This window comes from Carassius gibelio, chromosome A14 (genome assembly GCF_023724105.1).
Source record: "Carassius gibelio isolate Cgi1373 ecotype wild population from Czech Republic chromosome A14, carGib1.2-hapl.c, whole genome shotgun sequence".
Lineage (NCBI taxonomy): Eukaryota > Metazoa > Chordata > Actinopteri > Cypriniformes > Cyprinidae > Carassius > Carassius gibelio.
Window position 1 is genome coordinate 10,188,304 of NC_068384.1, and position 16,095 is coordinate 10,204,398.

At 37.4% G+C, this 16,095-nt stretch overlaps 1 protein-coding gene across 8 annotated transcripts in view; it reads left to right on the forward strand.

The window, feature by feature from the left end:
- LOC128027467 (protein diaphanous homolog 2) overlaps window positions 1-16,095 on the forward strand; it is a 375,948-nt gene that overhangs the window by 305,845 nt on the left and 54,008 nt on the right. For all 8 annotated transcript variants that reach the window (XM_052615104.1, XM_052615108.1, XM_052615109.1 and 5 more), the window contains 2 exons: window positions 7,619-7,783; window positions 14,689-14,824. In XM_052615104.1, coding sequence (XP_052471064.1) covers window positions 7,619-7,783; window positions 14,689-14,824 — 301 coding nt within the window. The remainder of the gene's footprint in view (window positions 1-7,618; window positions 7,784-14,688; window positions 14,825-16,095) is intronic.

Sequence of the window (16,095 nt, forward strand, 5' to 3'; positions counted from 1 at the left end):
CCACTTCATGATGTAAACATGGCATGTTAAAATGAGGTGTTTACCTCTCAGACTGTACGGGCCAGAGGACAGCGTCCAGAGAAGATGCTGGCAGCTAGTAACTGGGAGACTGGGTCGACTAGATCACACAATTGACAGAGTAGAGTAGCCAAGAGACTGACATCAAAGCACAAAATCTGTCAAAATACCTCGTAACATGCAGAGAAAAATAGAGAGGAAAATCAGTGTAAAGAGGGAACAGGTGCAGTCCCAATCAGTGCGAGCGCTGATTGTGAGCGCGAACAGATGAGCATATGAAAGCACAGCAAGAAATAGAAAAGAAAAGCAAACTAGAGTCAAACCAGGCTCATGACATTAACAGTCATTTTTAAATAAAAATTATAATAATAGTTGTATACAGTATATTTTAGGAAGGGAGTTCTCAATATGAGATCTTCATATTTTCATATAGTCCTTTTGAGTTTGAAATCCCCTTTCCTATGTGATGGTGTTTTTGTCAGATACATCTAAAAAGCTACCAAGCACAACTAAAAAATATTTGTAACATATCTGGCCGTGAAGTGAATGCGACATTATCTAAGACAAGCAGTCGTCTGTCTACACCGTTGCGCAAAGGCCTCTATTTCATTTCAATTTCAGAGAGAATAATCAATGTGCCTCCCTATCTTGTGTACAATCCAGAACAGGTGAATCAGCAGAAGTATGTACCGTTCTTTTCTTTTCTGCTCAGATATTCCACAGCCACACAAAGTGAGTCATCACAATCTCTATACTCATCAGCTGCATTACTGCCTGAGCAATTACCTACTTTTCCCCTTGTAAAGAATTAGTTTCAGTCATGGCTGTTCTCATACTGTTCAAATCACTGCATTCTAGGCTTGAGTTTCTGTCAATAATATACCATTAATCAGTAGCGTACTCTCCAAATTTTCCAGAGGTACCCTAACAGGGTCTGAGCGAAGGTTTTGATTGAGTTCAGATGCTTGATTGCATGTACAGCTGCACAATATGCCATAATTAGGCATGGAAGAGGCGGCAGAGATACTATCTGACAGCCGTGGTTGTGTTGCCAGCTTTTAAGAGCAGACAGGACTGCGATGGTAGCGTCCTGGAAAGACATGTGGCGGGAAGCTTGTCCGAGGCATTTTGTTGAGCTCCATCCAAGGTGTTGTGCTAATTACTTTGGATGCTGTCCAGAAACCCTCAAAGAATTCAGAGAACTGTGACATTCAATTTGGTACAATTCAAATATTTTTCATGGTTTACAGTGAACCAAACTTTTTTTTTTCTTCTCCAGTGTTTCCATGCAACAGATAAAAACTCTTTGGTTCATGAGGTATGGGCTTCTATTATTTTTATTCATGTTTGCCTGAAGGGAAGTATCATTATTTGGCACTCCGATTGTTTCATGGAGATGAATGTTAATGAGGCAGTCCATTATTTTTACTCCATAATCTATTGAATACTAGGGATGGGTACCGAACTCTGTACTTTTAAGGGTACCGACCGAATTGCGTCTGTACTACAGAGTACCAATTCATGTTAAATCAATCAGTGCCAAATTTCATTACCTAAGAATGCATCTGGGCGCAAATGCTACAGAGAGAGAAAGAGAGAAACCTGTGATGTGATGTCACCCCTGCAACTTCTTCAAACAACTCACAAAGCAAGCTAAAATATTCTGAAGTGTGGTTAAATTTCTAGGCCCATACGGTTTCTGAAAAAAAGTGGACGGGATCGTGGGCGGGATCTCCAGAGCTGCTGTGAGAGTCACTTCTTGAGAATTTTACGGTTTCATTTGAGAAAACTAGCATTGTCATACTGCAGGGTCCCACACTAGGGGGACCGCGGGCCAGAGGAAGATGTTTGGCCCATGCTAATTTCAAATAATATGTCATGAAAATTCAAACGCAGCTCTATGCCTATCACGGTGTGAGGCAACAAAATACAATATAACTTATTATAATCAGTGATACCATCTGATACCAGTGGCCCTTGGCTTGGTATTGTTGGCAATATGGTTTATGAAATGTAAATAAAACATTTAAATGATAAAAATAAATATTACTACCAGATGTATCACTTAATTGTAGGGAAAAATATAATACAATTATTAGCCTATTAAAAATGTTTTAAAGGAATATTCACACCATTTTCATTACATGTATTAATTTCAACAGTAAACCTCAGTTTATTTGCAAAAAAAAAAAAAAAAAAAAAAAATCTGGGAAAAAGAAAGAAAGAAATAGTTTGCAGGGCCCTATTGTTCAAAATGTTGAAATTGAGAAATAAATGTTTTTGTAATTCACAGAGAGTAAAGTAGTGAAAAAAGATACGGTTGGGTACCTGTACCAAATTTCAGTTACCTGTACTGGTTAAAAAGTGATTTAAGAGTTATTCAGTCAGGGTGGCACTGTTCATTTTCTTGTCATAAATGATGCAAGTACACAGTAAGTGCCATTCAATGATTTAAAGAGATAGTTTACCACAAAATAAAAATTCTCTCACAGTTTATTTACCATATTTATTTACCAACACAAAACTGTCATATGGCATTATATGCCGAAACGTTTTAATTTTTGACTGAACTTCAAGGCTTGATTGATGTATGTGTGTGTGTGTTTGTGTATATATATATATATATATATATATATATATATATATATATATATATATATATATATATATATGTATATGTATATTAGGGCTGTAACGATATGCAATATGAAATCAAATTGCCATACGCAGGTCCACGAACCTGTATCGCGATGTGAGAAGGCACAATCGCGACACACCCCTCCTAGAGTTATCCTTCCTGTCCAGATCCAATCCAATCCACATTTTTTAATTACTATAAGTATTATTTGAAGTTAACATTATAAAATACGTTTGAAGGAGTCTTTCTTGTAACCTTTCCCTCTCAGTGACACTTACTGAACGGCTCAATATGCAGCTCATTATGCAGGCCTTTGTCTTCTCAGGTGTAAATCACAATGATAATTCATAATAGTTGACGCCTACTCTCATATGACTTTTACCAACAAAAAATGTCTTTAATTATATCAATATATTGTTTTCTGTGAGTGAGTAAACAAGATGATATTCACATAATTTAGAAAGAAAAATTCTAGGCTACAAGCTCCAGTTCTCAAAAATCCCGGGAACCAGCTCTTAATGTTTTTTTTTTAATTTATTTATTTTTTTGCCTTATTCAAGTGTTTTAACATTTTTAGTTTTTCACTAACCACGCATAACATTTTTTTGTTCTCAAAAACACAATCATGTACATACATGCATTTCACATTATTATAGCCCAGTTTGTGCTGATTACAGTAAGATTAGACTTTACCCATTTACATATTTATAAGAAACTGAAAAAAGCACATATGTCAGGGCATGACAAAACTTCTCCAGACCCCAAAAAAAATACCCTTAGACTCCAGAGGGTTAATAAATTTTTTTTGTTTTTTTTCCTCAAAATATCTTTTGAATTGTTTTGTCAAAGCCCATACATATATACATATATATGTGTGTGTGTGTATATATATACACACATGCCATTAGTTGTCCATAAAAAAGAAAAAAGGATGCTTTTCCACCCCATTCTGCTTGGCCGAGTGCTCTAAAGCCATGAATGCAGTCCCTGTTGCTGTCCTGGTGAGATTCGGTCATCTTCCACTCCAAGCTAAGGTGGGATGCATATAGTTTGGCTGTGGGGCTTGAGGGGGAAAGACAATCCACACTAAAAGCTTAGTTGCTGCCTTTCAGCATAGAGCCAGGAGGCACATAGAAAAGCATTAAATAAACATTAATGGAAGTGGGTTAGGGGAGATTTATTAAGGGGGCTTTTTGGCCTTGCCTAAGGGAGCCATGCACCATTTTATTCACTCATACAAGCACACAGGTAAACAAACAAGGTAATTTATTGCAGTCTTCAGCGCTGGTAGTGTTCGGAATCTACTTTCTGGTCATTTTTTAGAATAAGACAATTGTTTTCTCAATGTTTCACAGAATTTTAAACATTTATCATACTGAATGGATGATGTGCAGAATCTCTTCTCCAGGCTTCTCTGTTGGAATTTCATTAAAGTAGTTTTATAACGTAAAATACGAAAGAGGATTGGGGCCAAGCAGTAATAAAAAAATAAAACCATCTCAAGATGAATGTCATTGTAATGTGAGATTAAACTCAGTAAATTTAAAAATAAAATAATGCTGCAAAAGAAAATCATGTTTCGAGAAAAAACTTGTTAAATTTAGAGGAAACAAAACTCTAAAATGTTGAGAATAAACTAATTAAATTACGAGAAAATTGTATTTTGAGAAAAACTCATTCAACTTTGATGAAAAATCAAAATAAAATGTTGAGAATAAGCTAATTAAATTTCATTAATGAAGTGTAAATAAAATGTTGAATATTTCAAGAGTAAAGTCTAAATAAAAAGTTGAAAATAAACACATTTGCGTCATGTTCTTTTGAATGTTTCAATAATTGTCTGCAGTGGCATTGGAGCTCCTGAAAGTAGTCGGACATGATCAACTAGAGTTTGAGTCTCATTTTTATGAATTCACTTGCTATTTAGGATCTTTTTCTATTTTACATAGAACGAAAAGAATGTAGCTATCTGTACTGCCATTAATGGCAATGCTGTATGGTTTTAGTTCAGGGCCCGAGCTGTTTGCACTGAGTGAAAATAGCAGAAGATATTGTTTACACTATACGTACATTAGCCATAGAGGCTATTTTACACTAAGTGAAAATAGTGATTCTATTTATTCTATGTAAAAGTAGCAGATCTTTGCAATAGCATAAATAGTCATTAGATGCTCTTTATTTTTATAAATTGTGACAGATACTATTTGCACCTCAGTATTTTTGTACATTTACAGGATGCAATAAAACAGAGCGTAAATTATTTTATTTATTAAAATGATTAAATAGACACTAACTTATTGGGACAACAAGTCCTCCCTATTTTCTACCTACCCAATTAATAAATCATTATTAAACACTCGTTAGCCAATTGATAACTCAAAAAACAGAGAGTTTAATCTTGTTTTATTATGACTTTAATCTCGAGATGGATTTATTTTTCTTATATGGCTTGGCCCTAATCCTCTTCCTTGATGCTATGCTTCCTGTATAGAGAAATATGGGATGTTGCTGGGGAAACTTGTGTTTCTGGAGAGAGAGACAGAGAGAACCAACAGACGGCGAATAATGTTTTATCCAGGAACTTCACTCCACCCCAGCATGTGAAGCAGAGGTGACATAGGTGACAAAGAAGTGTGAAGATTGTACTTTGAAAGTTCTTACAGAGGTAACGGAAAAGAGCGAGATTGAGGCAAAGAAAAAGCAAGAGAAAGAGTTGAAAGAATTGCTTTTGGAGGAGAAGCCGGGACTGATATTGGACTGTGCATGTCAGCCTTTGTCAATGTGACAAAATCTATGATGTGGAAATAATAGCCAGTCAGGGCTTGGCCCAGTCCAGTGGAACTATGTAAGACTGTGATGAGCTGTTGTCAAACACACCCACATATACTCAAAAACTTTCTTTCAGGTACAGGCAGTATTTTTGTCACTGTATCCAACTGAGACTAAACCACAAAGCTCTGTTGCTTTGATTTTGCTATATCCACATTCCTCATCTTAAGCAGAGTTTGCTCAAATACAAGATATTAAAGTATGTGGGGCTGAAAACATTACACAACCTGTTGAGGATTTTTGCTTCATTTTTCGGCTTGAAAGAAACAGGAAGTCATTTTGCACTTGTCAAAAGAGCTCATAAAACTCAGCCCCAAGGACAAGGATGTGTGCACATTCAGAAACTATTGCAGGTATTCAGACTCAAACACAGTTTCCACTTGGGCTTTTAGGGCTCCCGCGGTGAATGGCTGGGATTGTGAGAATAGAGTACAGTTTGTGTAAGCCGTAGCAATATAATAGGCCAGCACTGAGTATACACTATCCCTTATATTTTTCTCATGCTCTTCTTATTGTAATCTTTACTCACTTTACCTCACCATCACAGGCACATATGGCACATATAATTATTTTTAACGGATGGGTGAAATGGAATGATAAAATGGGTTAAATGAGGTAATAAAATGATAATTACCCCAGCAATCAATGTAATTTATTTATTGTTTTATTATTATTTTATTTTTTTTACTATGAAGTTATGAAAATTTCATACATTTTGAAATCTGTTTAATTATTTTTTTGTTGTTGAAATGTTAATTTTTATGTAAAATATCAAGGAGAGTCACAGAAGATTGATGAATTTATATTAAAATTAGGTTTACATTTTATTGTGTAATAACTGTTAAATTTTCAAATTTACAATTTCTGCTTAAAACCTTAATATATCGCATAAAAGTCCTTATATGCATGTTGAACAAGAATTCAACCTTTTTTACTGCACTTGCTGAAACCTCCATAATTTAGCTCTTTACAGGCTGAAATGATGTTTTTGCACCTCTAGTGTCACCAAATGCATTTGTAATGATAAATAATGATCATTTTCATGCAGGTTTCCTGAACTCTCTGCCCATCTGCTATTAGTTGGACAAACAGATAGTCCATCCCCAGATTAAGTGTTTCGGTCTTGGCATGGTGGTCAAACTCAAACAAACAGAAAAATATTTTGATAGAGTTGCAGAGCCACAGTATTTATACTTCATGGGGAAATTAATCTACAACTGGCATTGTTGACTCTACATATTCTTTATAAGGGAAACACTTCAGCTTTAATGATAAGGCAAATCCTTTCCTTTGAGTTCAATTTCTCATCAGAAAACAAGAAGAATAGAATTTGATGGTTCCATTCAACCTGTTGTAGAGAGATGTTTTGGGGACAGCATTCCTATCCTATAATGACTGTTAAACAATCTGACTCACATCTGAGCGGTTGATATGAACTGCTTGAATAAAATGCCATGCATGGCTTTTATATAGCTTCTCTATTCCTTCAAAAGGCCAGACTCTGGCCATCAGCACTACTTTGAATCCAGGAAACACAATCGCCTGGAAATGGGGGCTGAATACGTGCAGCTAAATCACAGAAAGCGAGGCTCTATTGACACATTCTACCTGTTTGTTTGTCTATGTGTGTGTGTGGTTCATGAGAGCTGCACGATAGCACATCCCCGACAGGAGCTGTCAATAGCCATTCACTGAGAGAATGTGCCTTCATCTGCTCTTTAAATTACAGAGCGCAACTCTCATAGGGGTTCAGCTCTCGCTGACCCCCACTCTTCTTTTGAAAAACAATGAAACAATGACTGCAATCAGCTATTCCCTCCAGCATCTGTGTTAGTCCCCCAGACTGTGAAACGCTCCTCTATCACTCCTGCACCTGTGCTAATAGCTCAGTGCGCCAATGACTCCAAATTTAGATGGAGAGGTTATTGAATGCCTCTGTTCGTCTCGCTTGACCTCTGCAGAGAAGTGGTGGTTTTTCTCAATTTTCCTGCAGGTGACCTCTTTGTTGAAGGATTGCGGGCAGGATTTGGAGGGCAGCTAGTTGCTTTGTTTGTCGTTGTTTATCCATCACTGTACAAGCCCTTGTGTTTTAACATTTTAACTCTTATCCTTCCTTAACCGTATCCTTCCCACGGCTTCTCCAAGCATTCGCGAGAGCAGTATGAGAAGCTCTCCACCATGCACAAGAATATGCAGAAGCTCTACGAGAGCCTAGGGAGCTACTTTGCCTTCGACCCCCACACCGTCAGCATCGAGGACTTCTTCGGAGACCTGGCTAGCTTCCGCAACCTCTTCATGGTGAGTACAGCAGCACTGTCACTTATTTATCCTCAGAAGAGTGCTTTTTATTCTTCTGCTCTTTGCACTCCTCAAGGCTGAAGAGAGTTGAATATTTTGTTCTTTCTCTAATGCGTATAAATCTGACTTTCCAAAAGAGTCCTCGAGAGCAGGTGCAGATAATATTCTAGTTAATACTGCCAATGCTTTCTCCACAGCTAGACAGAACAGGTCAGGGTTGCTGGATGGCTGTATGATTAGGTTTTGGATTGCTTTGGCAACTTCTATCACTTGGAATGTGAGAGCGCAATTCTCTTTCTAACTTCATCACTTTCTCTTCTTCATATATGTAAACAGTTTTTATCAGTACATAGTTTAAAGTAAGAGCATACTACTCCAAACTAAAGCTGCTGGCCTTGTCTTAAGTGCTTATTTATCACATTTGATAAAGACATTTTCCTCATGGGGCGAGGAGATGGAAGGACAGGCTTTACTGGGCAGATTAAAGCATACATAAACTGTGCTGAGAATGGAATGTATAATGCATTACCAAACGTGTGGCTCCTATGCAGATAAAAGAGTCTCAGAAGCGTCTTATCCTTTCAGAGTTTCATTAGCTTCTGTATTTGGCGGATATCAAGGCAACGCCTCCTTCCTGTCACCAAAAAAAAATCAACTTAAACCTGCTTGGGGTTTAGGCAGGTAGGACTAGGTTATTGCTGATAGGATGGGATTTATCAAGACTGAGTGTGAAACCAAGGGAGGTGTTTCAAGTACTTCTCACTGTACAAAGAAGATAGGAGATTTTCAGCTAATTGATATTTTTTAAGGTACTTAGAGCCCGGCTTGTATTTGCTTATTACCTATATGGGTTTTAGGGATTATACAAATGAAACTTTATGAAAAGTGTTATGCAGAATATTTACAGAATATAAGCTTTTATACAGAAAATAAACTTTACAGGAAATGAGTCTTGAATTGTGGGTGTAAAATTGTTATTTCTATTTGTTATTTAATTATAAATATGTTTTTTCACAAAATTAATATTTTAAAAAGAGTGTTTCAAACTTGTATGTAAAATATAAATTTTAGTATACATTTTATAATACTTGAATATTGATATGTCATAATAATTTATACAATAGCTGTTAATATTATAATAATAAATTTAATTAGTAATTTGTATGTGCACTAGTAGTTCTCACCCAGAAATTAAAAGTAAACTAGAAAATAAGTTTTTAATATATTGATTTATTTTGCTGCACATGCTGAGGATTTCTATTGAATGGAGAACATTACATGAAACTCCAGTTGCAGTCCAGTTCAAAGAACATGTCCACTCTCTCTATATATTTGAATTATTTTCTTGGGTAATTTCTTAATATTGGCTTGAGTAGGAGAGCACAACGCCTCAACACAAAACAGTGTTTCTCTTGCTTCTGCCTATATTTCTCTTGCTTCTTTTGCTTAAGGGATAACATGATGTCCAGAAGGTGTGCTCAAAGTCTCCAAAACCCATTACAGTGAATGGCAAGATCTCCTTGTCTGTGGCTTCTCGCTCACCCCCTCTCACAAGCAAATATAAAAACCAACTTTCATTCGCCCAGATCAAAGTCTAGCAACACATGACACGTTGCTTGAATGCTGGGAAGAGCAGAGCTGGTGGAGAACACAAACATGGCTGGATATCCAGTGGCACCTTCCCTTTGTGGTATTTTACTCCTCCTGAATGGAAATGACTCTTTCTTTCTTTCTTTCTTTCTTTCTTTGTCATGTAAAAAATCCATATACATTAGTAAGAGCTGAGGGCTGGTAAGGTTATATTGTGTTATCACATGATAAACTGACAAGCTATAAAAGTTGTTGGCTGTAACTGGCCAATCAAGAACATTTTTTTGCTGGGAATGCCATTTGGAACCGCTGGTCCAAAAGCCTGCTGCTCATAACTCTACAATAAACCGCAAATATGGCTAGATCCATTAAATTGCTTGTCACATCACGTTGCCTTATGACATGATGTTAACCACATATTTCCAAATGTACTTTGTGACTGTTTTTGAAAGAGAAAGGTTATTAAATGTATTTCTATTCATGATAGAGCCTTCCACATAAAATACATTCCACCATAGCATATTTATGGCACCTCTTAGTTTTATCAACATTTATCCTCAGCAATGACCCGCATTGCTGTATGTTAAATTGCTGTATGAGTGACACATTCATTTGGTAGGACAAAAACAGCGCCCGCCTGCCAGTTCTCATGAAGCGCTCCCTCTCAGATAAAAGAATCTATTAGCTCAATTTCTTTTCAGGGTCAATAAAAATGATATTTGATTTCAGCATGTGAAATTTGTTTCAGATCGTCCTATCAGTTTATCCAGTGCGCTGCCAGATTTGAACTAGAGAGAGAGAGTGAGAGAAACTCCCACTGCGTCATCTTCTTCTGTATGTAATCCTGACTAGCGGCTGTGGATGAATATCAGTATATTAATGCCTTATCAGAGCACAGCAGATGGTGGTGAACTAACATTCTCACTTGTTAATTGAGTGAACCACTGATTACACCAATTAAGTCAGCAGAGGTTGAGCCACAGTGATGGTGCATGACAAGCGTGACTCAGCTAATCAATAGAGAGCATGTGTGTGCATTGGTGAGCGTGCATATCTGTCCGAATACGTGCTGCTGGCACAAAACAGTCATCGAGGGCCATTGGCTTTATCTATTATGTCAGCTCTGGAAATAATGATAATTCTAGTAATGGAGATTGTGATATAGTGTGATGTCATCACTGCTGCTTTTTCATTTCCACGGCACAGCTACTGCAAGTAATCACAATCAAACCCAATGGAGTGTCCCTTCAGATTAGTCTAATATTTGAGTCAACACACACAACATCGGCCACTTTTCACTCTTGGCAATTTTGTTGGCCTCTCACAGCCTGTTGAAAACTAATGGGGGATATGATCCAATAAATAAATAACGAACTCAAAAATCATCAAATGTGGTTCAGTTAGTGTACATTTTGTGTTGGCCAAATAGGCCCATCTGTGGTGTGGATTTTTGTCCTCCATTTCACTCACTCTCTTTCTTTCGCTTTCCGGAAGCCAAGTGTGAATGCATTGCATGTAGGGCAATGCATATATGATGATTCCAACCCAAAAAAAAGAAAACTGAATATGAATTATAGAGGCCCTGGCAGTGGGATGAGCCACCCTTTTTTGTCCATGTGTGGAAGACAAGGCTATTCAGATATTCTATTCTGAAGCTGGGCAAACAGGAGAGACTACAAAGCCACCTCCACAACACAGGATTGCAGCAAGAGCGTGCTTCCTTAGTGTCACTCTAGTGCAGATGTACCCAGCGAATATATTTACAAAGACATCTAGTCCTCAGTGGCTGCCTGGAAGGACACCATCCTATCCTGTGCTTGCCAGCATGCATAAACACACCCGTGGTAGATGGAGTCCATATTGGCAAATTCAATTCCACAGCAATCCCTCTCCTGGAGTAGTGCAAACACTACTGTGGAAAGCCGAGCATTGCCTTACCAATCTAGAGATTGCACAACAAAGTTTTTCCATGAAATGTGCTTCTGCCAGGCGTGTTGATTGGTGTTAGATGTAAATTGCTTGTTTATCATCGTCTTTCATATTGGCAGATAGTTAGTGATTCATCCAGCTGAAACTTGAAATCCTCCCACATTTCTTCACTCAAAGATGGATGTATTTATAAATTGTTAATATTTTGTGTGTCTGGTTTTATTAATATGAATCCTTCTACTAACTTAGGGGTTTAAAAAAAAAATATTCAATCAAATATGAAAACTCACCCTCATGTCGTTCCAAACCTGTATGACTTCTTTTCTTCTTCAGAATACAAAAGAAGAACTCTTTTTGTCCAGACAAATTTTTTTTTTCTATTTCTTGATTCCACAAAATAAACAAAGTCATACAGGTTTGAAAAGGCATGAGTGTGAATAAATAGTTTTTGTTTGCTATGACGTACTTTTAAAGAAAGATTGAGCGCCGTCTCTCTCATTTTTAAATAACCCATAATGAGTACTCCAATTAACCAAAAGACTTTTAAGGAAGACTTCTTCCCCTGTAATCAGCTTTCTTAATGACTTTGGATTATTTCGTGTGCAAACACAATTATCCGGCCTAATTTGCCTTAACATATTGATTGGTGGCCACCACTGACAACCACAGGACTTCTTGTGGATTCCAATCCTTCCTGTTTACTTCTATCTATCTTTTTCTTTTTAAACTAACCTTCACCTTTCGTTTGTAAAGAGCATATCTGCAGCCGTGAGATATCAGCTTTCCTAGGCAGGGAGGACCGATGGGGATGCGATTTGAATTAGCAACAGTCAGAGGCACTGTGACCACAAGAAACACATTTCCGTGAGACCGTGTGGCTCGGATGAATGCGTTCCAGGGCCATCCATGAGCAAGAACATGATAATGGGCTAAATTGTGCATTTTATTCTCTTAAGCAAACGTACATGCTGCATGTAGAAACACATCCCACCATCATTCTTGCTTTATTCTAATGCGATTCTGTCCTTTGTAGTCAATAGTGGGATCGTTTTGCGCTATGAGAATAAATTCAGAAGCACTCCCTCTGGGTGTTGTTTATCTCATGTAAAGCTTCTTAATACCTAAAACACAATTAAGAAAATTGATAAAATCATAAATACTGCCCCAGGCTAATTGGATGAGGAAAAGGGTTGAAAGCATGTTTGTTGCCATGATAATTAGGGTTTTTGCATGTTTGATGAGAGTAAGATAATTATCTTGTGTAATCGTGTTTGCAGTCAGAATTGTTTGTTTGTTTATGAAAAACTTTTGCCAGCAGGAATTATTTTTGTCGCTATGAATAAATGATTTTTCAATTAAGGATCCAGCGCTTGACGACGAGTTTGATGCTATCTCCAATTACAAGACTGAGATTGAGCTGTCAGTTTTGGAGACCCATAATCCAGTGGCTTCATAATGCTCTGTTTGAAAATGCGAAATCACAATAACAGGAAGAATTGTTTATGCTAATGTTTGTTGTCACACTGTGTCATGAATAGATGAATATAGAATTATTTTTCGCACTCTTTGAATAGACGGCCGTATGCATGCTGACTCAATTAGTTTTTTATTAGAACAAGTATTGTGTTTATTCATCGCTGACTTATAGTTTTGTAGCATAATGCAAATTTGGAACAGTTGCTTCTCTCTCTCTCTCTCTTTCATATGTTCATCCTTGATCTTGTCGTCTCAAGAAAAGACAGTGAGCATGTGGATTGTATTTTCCTGTTCTCGGGTTTGACGGCAATTCCACTATTGACCTCCATGATTAGCTGTACTTTTCTCCTCCCACACTGTACCCATGATCCTTGTGTCTCAACACCAAACACAACACACACGTCGGAAACCCTAAGGGAGTCTGAAAGGGCCAGACTGTCGACACTCATTATATCATACCAAGAAAGAACAAGACACACATACATATACGCATACACAAAACACTCATTCCTGCCTTTAAGGCAAGGCCTGTCAGGTTAGTGGTGCAGGCTTGGGGTGAAGAGACCTTTGCTGTGCTGGAAAGGTTATGTAGAAGAGGCTTATTCTCTCTTCTCTGCTGTGTTTCCGTGCCCTCTGAGCGTCTCCGTCCAGATCTCTCGCCGTCTTTATACTGCCTGACACCTCTATGGCATTTACAGAAGAAGAGAGGAGAAGGACGATATCTCTGTGTCTCTGTAAACAGGCCTCTCTCCCACTCACTGATGCCCTGCCAGCATTGCCGGAGCAACATCCTGGCATTCAGTCGCTGGAAATATGCCGGATGGACGCCGTGTTATCTGCTTCCATATTAATGCGTATGGATATTGTAGCTCAGTGGGGACAACTGCAGTATCAGGAGCCATCTTGATGTTCAATTAGACAATGTCTGTCTGCTTCCTCTTCTCAACACTCATTGTTTCTTTTGCTGTAAGCACAAAGGCTGCAACTGTGTCCCTTTAACTCAATAGCAGATGAAATCTGGGAACTTTCTTTTCAATTTCCTTGCAGATTTGGGAATTAAAATTTGGTCAAATGAAGTTGAAAGTGAGTGAAGTGTTATTTATTTGTATCTTGGGACCAAATTTGTAATCAGAAATGAGCCAAATCTGATAAAGCCACCCAAATCAAATTTAGGGGACATCCATATGCTTATTTGTTGAAAGAAAGAAAGAAAGAAAGAAAGAAAGAAAGAAAGAAAGAAAGAAAGAAAGAAAGAAAGAAAGAAAGAAAGAAAGAAAGAAAGAAAGAAAAAAAAATTCTTCTCATTTGTAAAAATTTAGAAAGTTTTCTGTTAATGTATTTAGACCTTTGTTCTATCTATCTATCTATCTATCTATCTATCTATCTATCTATCTATCTATCTATCTATCTATCTATCTATCTATCTGTTTCTCTCTCTCTTTCTTTTCTCTCTCTCTCTCTCTCTCTCTCTATATATATATATGTGTGTGTGTGTGTGTGTGTAATATGTTTTATACACTTTAAAAAACAAGGCAGCGCTTTGCATCTCTTATGGCAAAAAAATAAATTGCTCTGAATTTGCAAAATTCTTGAAACTTTTGTATTTTATTATTATTATTATTTTTTTATTTATTTTTTTTCTCTAGCAAATACTTTTCACTAAAGTGTATCAAATGATGTGTTGTTTTCATGTTAAAATGAAAGGCATCCACCTCAGGCATATTTTCCCTTTCATAAATAACAAGACGTTTGGATTGTGTGGAGTTCAGCAGGTGTAGATTCAGTGTGTGGATTCACCTTTATTACTAGTGCTGTCTATACTGTTTGTTCAGCGATAGAATTGTTTTGGAATTTTCCTCTCTACTCAATTGCCATCTAATTTCATAGTTTCTCTCTCTCTGACACTTCAGGATGCTGTGCGGGAGAACCACAAGAAGAGGGAGATGGAGGAGAAGATCAAGAGAGCCAAGCTGGCAAAGGAGAAAGCTGAGCGAGAGAAGCTAGAGCGACAGCAGAAGAAGAAACAGCTGATTGACATGAACAAAGGTACGTCGCTACTGCCCCGCCGGGGCCCGGCTGCAGCCTGGATCACGATTTCACACGGTGCTAGGCACTGCAGGGGTGGTGATGGTGATGGAGGTACAGGGCCACACTTCAACTGTGAAAAATCTCACTCTTTTCCGCCCGTTCGCTCGTACTAAATGTACAGGCACCATTAGATGTGGCTGGGAATGTTTTAATGAAAAGTCTCTATTTAGTAGTCGTGTCACAGTTTAAGAAAGTGACAGGAATATGAATCTGTCAAGTAAATGTTGATAACAATGATGGTAATTTTCAGTGCCAAACACAACAGTGTGAAATCGAGCTAGAACCAAAGGGATTTCAGCAGCGATAACCATTACAACTGTTACGAGAAAGTATCAAATAAATCAATTATATGAATGTGCCTAAAACGACTTTTTGCCACACCTGCCAAAGGCGGGTATCTTTAAAAGAATTACACGCCATAAATATTTTTTTTCCAGCCATAAACCTTCATGTGCATTATTTAGTTAAAAACATGCAAAATAAACTGGGCAAACACATTTAATTGCTTTTATTATTGTTGTTTTTTAATTTATAAAATTATTGAGATTGAACAAACCAATGACGATTGTTAATTGTAGGCCCTGTGTGTATGTGTTTTGTTAGCTAGAGCATTTGTAGCATGGCTACATGTAGTTGTAGTTCAACTCAGCAGTATGAGGCTGTGCTGCTGATAGGCCCCCAGAGAAGATGTAGGTCACATGTAAAGATGAGCATCTAAGGTTCACTGATTTTGTAGAGCAGACAGATAATGGATTGGCAGATTGCCATTTGCCTAGTAAATGGAGATGAGAGTTAACTATTAAGTTTTTGCAAGCTTGCTCAGTTTATTTCTGAAATGAAAAGAGACCATGAACAATATCTTAATTCCGTTTAGATTACAACAAAACTGGTTGGATGTGAAGAACAAATTGTTCTCTGTGCACCATATTTCAATATGTACGTGCATAAAAACATGAAAATTGTGTGTTTTGAAAAGAAATGTGCAGTTTAGTTGAAAAGTCTGAAATCTACAGTGTCAAGATGTCTCATGCAGCTTGCAAATTCAGGGCAAATTCTTGCCATGAGAGATATGAAGTACTTACTGCACTGCACTATTCTAATCCTTACAATGAGACAGAAATTCCTGCCTCTGGCCAAAAGCCTTTTTCACGAGCTCCAACTTAAAATGTCATACTGAGCCCGGCACTTACATTTGAGAAAATGACATGTAGAACTTCGTCTCTGTGTGC